The sequence below is a fragment of the Acipenser ruthenus genome, chromosome 14 (genome assembly GCF_902713425.1).
Source record: "Acipenser ruthenus chromosome 14, fAciRut3.2 maternal haplotype, whole genome shotgun sequence".
Taxonomy (NCBI): domain Eukaryota; kingdom Metazoa; phylum Chordata; class Actinopteri; order Acipenseriformes; family Acipenseridae; genus Acipenser; species Acipenser ruthenus.
The window spans coordinates 32,382,474-32,394,118 of NC_081202.1; the positions used below are offsets into that span (position 1 = coordinate 32,382,474).

Below are 11,645 nucleotides of genomic sequence, written 5' to 3' on the forward strand. Positions count from 1 at the left end.
CAGAGTCCAACTGGAAGTGTTTCTAACCACAGCAAACCTTGAGTTCATCCACACTTTCCTTAAAAAGAGGCAAAAGGTTGATGCAGGGGATTGTTTTAAGTGGCTGTGGTACAGTAGGTGCCTGATTGTCATGTCACTGTTTTGAAATTACTGTTCTGTTTACGATAAGGTGTCCATATAGCTCTGTGTTCAGTGGGACAGTTTGGGATAGTTCAGGCTTTTCAACTCGCAACTCAATGCATTCTGGTAGGTTTTACCTGTCTCAGGTACCATTCTTACCTTTTAGAGAAGCAGGACTACGCTTAGCAGAATGCATTGGGTTGTGAGTTGAAAAGCCTGAACTGTCCCAAACTGTCCCGCTGAACATGGAGCCATATGGTCACCTTAGTTTACGAGGATCAGACAGTCATGTAACTGAGAACAATAGATGCCATGAGTGGGGTTTTGGGATGTTTCGTGGCGTACATGACAAAGCAGACACCCTGCTTTGATGCTACAGTGTGTCACTCACATGCCTTGTTTCCTTCAGCATCTGGACTCCTGGATTCCAGCCCACGATCCTTGTCAGATCTGCATGTGCTTGGACAACAGGAACATCAACTGCACTGCGCGGCCATGCTCCAACACCAAAGGTGAAGAGGGGAGGAGAATACTTCTCTTTTTAACTTGCTGTCCTTGATCTCACTTACAGTGCTCTCTCAGTCTATATCCATCACATATAGGGATCCTTATAGGTATATAATGGAGACGCCCATACATGTGGGAGTGATGAGTCATGCAATTCAATTAAAGAGCGAGCTCTATAGCGGAGAGGTAAGTACAGCTCTGATGCTGATATCAGTATTAATTGATCAGCTGCTCGGTGCAGATTCATTGCATGCAGTATGCACTGTGAATGTATAGTCATGGTGACCTGCTTTTTCATGAAACTCTTGGCTCTTAGAGGGACTGTGTTGCTGTGCTGTGTGTTTCTCTGATGTTGTGTGTATTTGTATTCCCAGCACCGGTGTGTGGTGCGTGTGAGGTGCTCACCAAGAAGAGGGACTCAGACCAGTGCTGCCAGGAGTATGAGTGCGGTAAGGGTTAGGGTTACGGTTCGGGTTATGAGTGCGATAAGTGCTGTATTCTACTGTGACAGCTTGAATGTAACAGGTTGAGGCTGGGGGTGAACTGGCGACCCCGCACACCTCAAGCGAGCGTCTTAACCACTGTGCAAAAGAGCCGGGCTCGTCTGCATTCATGGTTATCTCATTTCACTAACAGGGAACAGAATCACACAACACTGCTCGTTACACTTAATGATAATATTTTACATGAATGACAGACAGCGATGATATTTTTGACATGATCTGATAATGCAGTTTAGGCTATTTTGAAAACACACTGTTTACTCCAGTCTTTTTAACTCCTGCTGTTTCAAAAGAGCCTGTTAATTTTACAAAACTAGAACCAAATGACTAAGTTATACATCCCTAGGCCTCTTAAACGCCTTACAGTGGTTTTGTTTGTCATTTTTTAACATTTGCATGTTTTTTTCTCCTTTTAAAAAGTAGAAAATATGGCCCGTAGGGTACAATGTAAACTTCTAACAGCACATTTAGGACGTTACAGGAATTTAGAATCAGGGGAGGGGCTATTTTCTGTGACACAGAGATGGTGATACACAATGAAAGTAATCCTTCTGTCTTTCTTCCTCCTTCCTCTGCAGTGTGTGACCTGGTGAGCTGTGACCTGCCTCTGGTGCCCACATGTGCAGACGGAATGAGCGTTGTGCTGACCAACCCAGGGGAATGCAAATCTGTGTATGAGTGTGGTGAGTGGACATGAACAGGTACCTTCAATTGTCTGAGTGGTGATCAGCTTTCTGAATGGAACTACCACAGGGTATATTTGCTGATCTTGTCTGTTGCCACATATAGAATCCTATGTACGCCCACTTGTGCAATTTTAAGGTCTTAATACTTCACATCCATTTTTTTATATGCACTCCATCTGTAAATAACCTCAGTTTTCATTATGAGCTCTGTTTAAAGATGGTGCTTGCATTAAAAAAATGTTAGCAAAGTAGAACAATGTTAGTTCCATTAAAGGTAAAACAACTTCCATGATAAATATTTCATTTTTGGCTGTCGCTTGTAGGAAAAATTTCCATCTCATCTCAAAGCCCCTTGTCCTTTCCAGTGATGCACAACACTACCCTGAACCTGTGTTTGTATCCATCAAGCCTGCAAGAAAGAAGTCTGTAAGCTGGAGCCCAAGCCGAGCTGCCCCCCCCACCGCAAGCTCAGTGCTAGAGAGACTCAGTGCTGTGATCAATACGAGTGCACCTGCAACTGTGTCAACTCTACAGTGACCTGCCCACCAGGCTACCTCTCCACGTCTGTGACCAATGACTGCGGCTGCACTGCGGTCAGCTGCCTTCCTGACAATGTAAGTGATGCCTAAACACGCAGCCTGTGTATCAGAGAATGGTCATTGTGGCTCATCTGTAGTGTTCCGCATTTTCGTTTTTTATCTAATAAATAGTTTTGAATTGAAACATCGGTAAAAATTGGGTGAAAAAATTCTCGGTATACACCCTTCACACTTGGAATATGATGCGTAAGATCTACAGAAGGAACATGACATCAGCACAAAACAAGGCATTCATGTGTAAAAGCATGGCTGTGTGGTGTGCATGGTGAGTCATACAGTCAGGGGAGCGCAGGATCGAGTCCTGGCTGTGCAAAGTCGCCAGTCATCGCTGGGGAGTCCGAAGGGAGCGTTGCATTGGCTATTTCGCTCCTGCGGGTTTTGGAGGCAAAAGCGACTTTCTCCTCATCGCGCTACAATGGATCCTACCAGCCAGGCTCCAGATCTGTGCAAATAGTAAAGAATGGTTATCAGTATTATATAGTAAGAGCAATTCCAGTGTACTGCAGGGATCAGAGGCCAGATTATTATCCATTAGGCTACAGCAGCAAGCAACTAGGGGCAGACCTAGTTACTCATATCAGCGAAAGTACTGCAAATAGCAGACTGTATGTATTATGCACCAGCCCTAGTGGTGGACTACAGCATGCTTTATACAAGCGGACTGTCCTCCATACCTGTGCACCTTCTTTCTCATGCTTTCTCTGTGAAACTCCTCTAGGTGTGTGTCCATCATGAAGTTGTGTACCAGGTTGGAAGCGTCTGGGAAGAAGCCTGCAAGACTTGCAGCTGCACTGACAAGCAGGACAAGGTCACAGCGCTCCACATTGTTGACTGCACAGAGAAAGTGTGCAATGAGATCTGCCCAGTGGTAAGTGTTTGTCAGTTTAGCGCCGTCTGCTGTACCTGAAAGTGTCAGCTATTCAATGAGAGCATGTTTCGTATACAGGACTTCAATCAGAACACAGAGCAAAACCAAACAGTGCCTGCAAATTCAGAGCCACATTTATTCTCATGTTTAGTACGCCCAAATCCACACAACAGCAACAGCAATTCACATTTCTATAGCACCTTTCATCACAAGGCTCCCAAAGCGCTGCACGCACAAATAAATGAACAATTAAAGCATTGAATTAAAAAATAATATAGAATTAGATAAAACAGAAATTTAAAAGCAGATAAAAAAGTGGTTGTAATTGTAAAATTAGAAAAACAAAGATAAAAAGCTAGTTTGTAGAAAAAGAACAATTAAGAGTCTAAAACAAACAATTTATAAAAAATAATAAAATACATTTTAATTTAAAATAGAACAATTACAAGAGTCCATTAAAAAAAAAAACATATATATATACAAAATAATTACACTATCCACGCTGTCTTAATAATGCGTGATCGTTATGTGATTGCTGTTCGCTTTATTTGCCAACCGTGCGGACAGTGCATTTCAGGTAGCGTGAACAGGGTATATAATGTTCAGCGTATGTTTTTCATGTATTTTGTTTCTTTTATAGGGGACTAGTTACACCACAAAGGATGGCGAGTGCTGTGGAAAGTGTAAAAAATCCGCCTGCCAGGAACACTTTGTTGGGGGTCCGCTGACCGACTTGGACAGTAAGGGCCGTTTACGACATGTAAGCTTGTGTTTATTTTTACTTTCATATTCTCTTTTACATTTAAATGTATGAAAAAGATAAATGCATTCATTTTTTTTGTAATTGCTTTGCATTTCAAAGAACCGTTTTCTATTTCCTTTGCTCCTCAATTAAAGAGGTAAGGACCAGGGTCCATTTTCTTACCTCTTACATCTCTATGGAATGCATGATAACCTCATGTGGGAATACCATTTTTCCCCATATAAAGCAATGAAAATTCAATGTATTGTGTGTGCAGGTGGGTGAGAGGTGGCGCTCTGCTCAGAACCCCTGTGTGATCAGCGAGTGCGTGCAGGTGAACGAGGAAGTGTTTATAAACCAGCAGAACCTGTCCTGCTCCCAGCTGGACACGCCCCACTGCCCCCCCGGGACCACGCTGCAGTGCGACACCTTCGGAGACTGCTGTCCCTCTTGCCACTGCGGTACGGTTCAAAGCACTCGAACCCAGAGTCAGACAGGGCCCCCTGGAGGATGAAAATGTAATGGAATCGTATGAGAGTGAAATAGAACTTGGGTTTAAAATGAGTGGAGAGATAATGCATGTGCAGGAATGTATGGAATGAAATATGGTTAACAATTAACCATGGTAACCTTGTAAGAGAGATTGTTTAGTGGCAGGTTCTACTTGAATGGAGTAACAGCTAAAGGGCTAAATTCTCTTGATAATTAGTAAGATAACAAAAACAAACCCCTGCTGGTCAGCTCCTAAAGAGCCTAGCAGAGCCTCCCCAGGCTTGGTAGCATCAAAACGGTTGTTTTGCTAGGCGACATATTCGAATTGGGCTAAAAAAAGGGGGGGGAAATGTATAGAAGTTTGGTCAAATTAATTTTTTTGAACTCTGCTTACACTGTGTTTTCCTAACAATATCTAAACACTATCAATGTCTTGGCACGAGTTACAGTGCTGTTCCGGATACAGAACATACACAAGGTCAGAAGTACCTCAGTTTATCAATTCCTTGTCTTGAGGAGTAAACATCCCTGTTGATAACAGCACACCTTGCTTAATATTTATTTAACCTTCATTGACCCTCTATACAGTACAGAGTGGGAAAGTACTGCAAACCAGGATCAATGGGTTTTGCACATGCTTGTTCCATACTTCCTGTACAGACATGCATGTTGCTTGGTTTGTAGTATTGGTACTGATTGGAATTGGGTGCTAATTACCTTTTGCTATGCTTGAGTTCTTGTAATTATTTCCTTATTGTGAAGGTAGCAAGTAGAGATTTTGCATCGTGAAGAAATGGATACAGATTTGCAGCATCAGTAATGTTCACATGAAAGCGGCAGCTGTATAAACAGTAGGGTGGATTCAATGTGGAGTTTCTTATTGTGCATCTGCTCCCACTTCTAGCTCCCATGGATGGCTGTGTCATGAACAATACTGTCATTGGGGTAAGACACTCTTCCTCTATTGTATTCTATTACTCTATTATAACCCTGATTCTTCTGTTAATTTGCTGCCCAATGTCCTGTATATTTCACATTGAGAAAATAGGCATTAAATTGATATGGGAACATACCCAGGGCAGTAAAGGGTTAACTGCCTGGCATTGTTATTTGCTTATAATATATCTTGCCAACATATTTCACATGCACAGAAACTGCAGGTGAAAGGGGATCAGACAAATAAAGATCTGATGTCTATGTTACAAAAATAAATGCTGCCGTACATTTTTCAAAAGCTGCAAAATTTATTAATGTGGACATAGCTTTATATACAGCTACTTTTTACTTACTTTGTTGGCTTTGGGAAGGTAAAATGTTTTATTCTGACATAAAAAGTTTAGAAATTCAAAAAGCAAAAATATAAAGAATGGAAAAATCTCCTTTGTTTTTCTTTACTGATAAAAAATGACAAAGTGTAAAAACTGATATTTTAACACTGGTTTATAATAAACTTTGGAAATATGAAGAACTGTTTTTTCAACCCTATGGGGTATACAGCTATGGCCAAAAGTTTTGCATTACCCAGAATTTCAGGATTGAAACATAACAAAATAACTATAAACACAATTTAGATATTTTTTTAACATCATGTAACCAAACAAACTACAAAATAATAGTAGTTAAGTATTAAGTATATGGAAAACTGCAAAGCAGTATGTAATTCAATATGTTAATGAAACATTATTCAGCAGGTTTCGTTCGACTTTATGAAGCAGTTATGTCATTCTTTCGGCTGATGCAAAGCCTTTGTCCATAGCTGTACTACATTAATGCCTTGTGTTCAGTCAGGAGAGACGTTCATGGTTGATGAATGCAGCCGATGCCAGTGCAGTGTGGAAACAGGTGTTATCAAGAGGTATCGACTGCTGTGTGGGAAAGTGACCTGCACCCCTTGTCAGGAGGTACGTCACTGTGCTGGGATTACCTGGGGGATTAAAGGATTGGAGCTGAACAACAGATACAAATTTCTATCCTTTATATACATACCTGCATGAAAACCTCTGGGTATGAGAGTTTGAATTTCCACTCAGTAATCAGCAATATATTTACACTTTGCGCTGCTTTTACTATGAGAACCGTTTAAGAGGGATTGCATTTCTTTACACGTACATTTTCAAGCATGCAGCAGGCAGTTGGTTGCATGCTGTGCTGTTGGTTCGTTGTTGAGAAAATAATTGTTGAGAAAACATTTACATGGCTTGTCTTTTTTACACAGGGGTATAGGCTGGAGAAGGTGAACGGGTCTTGCTGTGGGAAATGTATAGCGACCACATGCTCTTTCTCGCTTAAAGATGGAACAGCTATTCGCCTCCAGGTGTGTATCTTTCTTTCCATCTCTCTGAATGGAAGGGCGGTTCCTGCTGTCCGTGCCTTTGCATTTGGACTTGCTCATGCTAATGGGCATAAATAATGGGATTACACACATTTTAACTAAATTATTTTAACCTAAATTATGTACTTCTACTGTACCAGTGTAATCCAGAATAAAAACATCACAGACAAAAGTATTGGCACCCCCACACATAATGTAAGGTAATTCAAGAAAATATGTAGAATTCTTGAAGAAAACGATAATAAAAGTTTTGGAATGGCCTTTACAATCACCAGATCTCAATCCAATAGAAATGCTTTGGACTGATGTAAAAAAGCTGTAGCCAAGCATTGTGTATCCAATCTGTCTAAACTGAAGGAAATATGCAAGACAGAACGGGCCCAGATTTCACCAACAAGATGTAACATCCTGGTTAAGAATTATCATAAATGTCTGAAAGCCGTAATAAAAGCAAAAGGAGGACACACGAAACTCTAAAGCAATACTTCTGGCACGAACGAATACTTTAAATGAAATAAGTTTTTTTTTGTATTGATTAAGATTGCTTGTTACAATGTGTTGTACTGTATTATTCTCGACTTCATGAAAATTGTCTTACCTCATGGGGTTGAATTGAACTGCTAGCCTCTCTCACTAGAATCAAACTTCAACAGCAGAAAGATTAGATGTGTCTGTTTTGATGGTTATTTTTGTGTAGCTTCGGTTCATATAATTAAATACATGAACAGCATTGAATAACACAGGGGTGTACATTACGTGCGATTTCAGGACTCGCCCTGCTGTCTCGTCCCTCAATCCTTTTCAAATAGCATGTAATGTGCTTTTCATTGTTTAAACCAGGGGTTCCCAAACTTTCTTAGCTTAAGCCCCTCCATAACTAGGCATACTGACTGAGGACCGCCCCCTCCTCTATATCAAGAACTTCTACTGACAAAACCTACATTGGTATTCATTTCTTTATTATTTATTTTTGATGTTATAATTATAAAGTGCATTAATATAGTTGCCTATTTTGTTTTCCTTACAATCACTCCCTTTTGCTGTATAATATTATATACTGTTAGCAGTGTTACAAAAATAACCCCAAGCACCTACAGCAGCGTTTATGTAAATAATAATATAATATAATAATAATAATAATCTTTAATTTATATAGCGTCTAAATGCAGAGCATCTCAAAATGCTTTACAATATAAAACACAGTAACAATAACAACAACAAAAAAACACACAGTAAAACTCAATGTAAAAACACAGCAGGTACGCAGACAATACATATTTTTAGCTCAAGTTATAAAACAGAGCGGTACACAATTCCGAATTAAATAAAAACCTAAAGGTAATAGATAAAAATGTGTTTTTAGTTGTTTCTTAAAAATATTGATGGGTTTAGTCCCTGATTGCCTGTGGGAGATCATTCCAGAGCCTGGGTGCATAGCAGCAAAATGCCCTATAATACATAGAACATGCGAAGGAAACATGTACAGTGTGAAAGATGTCTATTACACAAAACGAAATTTTCCTTATGGAAAATTAGACGGACCATATTTGTCACACAGACTAGTGTGTTTCCACACGGAGGTAGCTTATGCATCGCTTAACTGGGCATGCGCTGGTACGTTTCAGAGCACATGTGAGGAAGTACATGAGGAAGTCATGTTTTTTGGCTCAGAAGAGATGCTTGAGAACAGTGATTTTGGACATAGCAGTGTGGCATTATGCAGATGTTTGAGCGCATACAGATTGTTATACAATGACCAAATACATTCGGAACAGCAAGGTGGGATAGTTTATGTGTTCTCTTTCATATAGTGCTGATGTACCCTTTAAATAGAAGGGGTCCCAGTATAGAGCCCTGAGGGACATCTGTGGATACCGGACTAGGGTCGGGTGAATAACCACCCATTGAAACACATTGCTTTCTATCTGACAAATAAGATGGACACCACTGTAGAACAGTGCCAGAGATGCCCACGCATGATTCCAAATGGTTAATAGTATGATTAACAGTGTCAAATGCAGCACTGAGGTCTAACAGAACCAACATGGAGTCAGTTGCCATAAACAGATTGGTAACGACCTTAACAAGGGCTGTTTCGGTACTGTGCAGCGGTCTAAAACCTGACTGAAATAGTTCATAGATACCACATTTCAAGAGATGCTTCTGTAATTGATAAGCCACCAAAAATGGCAGATTTGAAATAGGCTTATAATTACAAAGAGCATCAAGATCTACGGTTGTTTTTTTAACAGGGGAGTCACAACAGCATATTTGAATGCTGACGGAACTACCCCAGTGCTCAGAGATTCATTAATAATACTAGTCACCAAAGGACTAAGGACTAAAAAATTTGACACAATGAGTGATGTAGGCACTGGATCAAAGGAACAAGTAGTAGGTTTCATTTTAGTGACCATTTCAGCCAGGCTAGATGGAGTAACTTTAGCAAAGTCAAACAAGTATGTTCCTATAATTACAGTTTAAAAAGATTCAAGACAATTTTCACATTGATCTTTGGTACCGGAGGGTGTAGACACGTGATTTGGTTGCAGCATGCGGTTTATTGCAGAAAAAAGGTGCCTGGGATTAGCGGAACCATCCTTAATAAGGTTAGAGAAAAAGGATGATCTAGCTGAATTTATTGCATCCCTGTATAGTATCTGAGGTCCCTGGCCCCAGTTTGGGAACCCCAAGATTAAAAGTTTCCCCCATGTCTGTTTTTCAGGCAGGTGAAACCCGGGAAGATGGGTGCACTTCTTCTTTGTGTAAAGTCGACGAGAGAGGAGACTTCGTGTTGGAGACTAAAGTGACCAGCTGCCCCCCCTTCGATAAAGACAAATGTGTGGCTGATGGGGTAAGGAACTCAGGGTTCATATTGGGTGAAACAGAAACTCCACGCTGAATAGAAGAGGTGCTTAAATTCCTTCCCTCAAGTGCTGGTGAACTCGGCTATGCAAAATGTTACTGTTTTAAGTAACGTAGTGGAATTTACTATGTATAGGAATGGCAATTCTGGTAGTGATACTGGTGGTAAGATTGACAGTGGAGTATAATGTTTGATTGTAATGCGGAAATACAATCGTTTCTTTTTGTATTTATACAGGGTAAGGTTGTGCAACTGGGCAAAACCTGCTGTGAAACATGTAAGTTGGATTTTTATATATCTTGCTGCATACTGATTCAGACAATCATTGGAGCACCAAATGTGGTGGCGAACCTCAACCCCCGTGAGGGATCGTTTTTACATGGTTCTTATTTTCTTTAATGATGAAGCTATTGAAATGTAACTGTAGATGTCAAAATGTGCCACCTTGTCATAAATTGCCATCCTTTTTTATACTATACAGAAATGCAGGTAGTAAATTCTGCCAAGTGTGGTGTCAGAAAATGCCACCCTTGTTTATAGAGCCACCGAACACCAGTACAGTTTGTTGAGAAGTAACAAGCCAGTGCAGTTACTGGTTGAATCACCACAATACAATGCTGGCAATGCAAAGTCTGTAAAACTCTTCCACTTCTAGCACATGTGAATGTGGCACTGTGACCCAGAAGGATGAGTGTTATTCCTTCTATACAGGCGCAGAGCCGGAATGCAAGCAGACCGTTGGGATTCTGAAATACATTAAGATCGACGACTGCATGTCTGAAAATCAAGTGGACCTTCATTACTGTGAGGTGAGCAGATGAGAGAGCCATACCACAGTGCTGGTGGACTGGACTGGTTCATTCAAGGCACCTTAACCCACAGCCACCCATTTGCCTATTTTGACAATTTTCCAAGATTTTCAGTTACAGTGGTTTGATTTCATATGCAATTAAAACTACAGAAGCAATGGGGGTTTCTACTGTATATAAATGCTCACAGCAATTCTTCTCTTCCTATCAGGGGAAATGTTCCAGCAAGTCTGTCTACTCTTTGGAGCACAATCACGTGGAGAGTCACTGTGTGTGCTGTTCAGCCACAGCCACGGAGCCCCTAGTGGTTCCTCTGAGGTGTGCCAATGGGACTGTGCTGCAACAAGAGGTTCTGAATGTCAAGCAGTGTGACTGCTTATCCCATGCCTGTGCAGGAGAGTGAAAAACAAGCACGTCTGTATGAATAGATACAATACCAAGCATGGAATGCACTCAGACTGTATCACACTGTAAGGTAGTCACAATTCCACTGTTGCCGTAGCTGCTTCATTATGCTATCTTCCATTATTGCACTAAACAGATTAGTTGTACAATATTTACACTCTTGCTCTGAGTATAATGTGGACTCATAATAGCCAATTCCACGTTTTCACCTGTAGTATTTTTACACATTGAAACATCTCTTAATAAATATTCATGTTTTATCAAACCTGTTTTATTATTGTCTGTCTCTCACAACAAGGTGAACACGAAAACCGCCTTGAATTTCAACAACATTTCTCCAGACTTTAATTATCAACTAATGATCAGGATCCTTTCTGTATCAAGAAAATTAAGGAAGTCATCAAGTATTCAGTGGACTGTCTGAAAGAGGTCTTAATAGACAAGTGGTCTTTATATTAATGTGTTTAACATTGGAAATATCATTGCATTTGGATCAGCAACTTTGAAAGTCTTCCAATTCCCAACCCCCTTATTGTCCAAACAGTTAGAGTAAGTAGCAGAGTTTCTAAAAATATAGTGTTACACGTCCCCACGTGTTGCTACAACTGTTTAAATAATGCATCTGTCATTTTTCTTTTCACTTTTTACACTTATAACCTTAAAGTCTCTTTCAAAGCTCTTTTCAGAATGTCAGCTTTAGTGCACTGGGGTTTGAG

General features: G+C 40.4%; 1 protein-coding gene across 1 annotated transcript in view; it reads left to right on the forward strand.

The window, feature by feature from the left end:
• LOC117419959 (von Willebrand factor-like) overlaps positions 1 to 11,194 on the forward strand; it is a 62,091-nt gene extending 50,897 nt beyond the window's left edge. The window contains exons 39-52 of the mRNA XM_058986390.1: positions 530 to 632; positions 1,002 to 1,076; positions 1,709 to 1,813; positions 2,225 to 2,430; positions 3,134 to 3,283; positions 3,924 to 4,043; positions 4,303 to 4,486; positions 5,422 to 5,462; positions 6,302 to 6,418; positions 6,733 to 6,831; positions 9,575 to 9,703; positions 9,953 to 9,992; positions 10,427 to 10,524; positions 10,736 to 11,194. Coding sequence (XP_058842373.1) covers positions 530 to 632; positions 1,002 to 1,076; positions 1,709 to 1,813; positions 2,225 to 2,430; positions 3,134 to 3,283; positions 3,924 to 4,043; positions 4,303 to 4,486; positions 5,422 to 5,462; positions 6,302 to 6,418; positions 6,733 to 6,831; positions 9,575 to 9,703; positions 9,953 to 9,992; positions 10,427 to 10,524; positions 10,736 to 10,927 — 1,659 coding nt within the window. The 3' untranslated portion in view covers positions 10,928 to 11,194. The remainder of the gene's footprint in view (positions 1 to 529; positions 633 to 1,001; positions 1,077 to 1,708; positions 1,814 to 2,224; positions 2,431 to 3,133; positions 3,284 to 3,923; positions 4,044 to 4,302; positions 4,487 to 5,421; positions 5,463 to 6,301; positions 6,419 to 6,732; positions 6,832 to 9,574; positions 9,704 to 9,952; positions 9,993 to 10,426; positions 10,525 to 10,735) is intronic.
• The last annotated feature ends 451 nt before the right edge of the window (positions 11,195 to 11,645 follow it).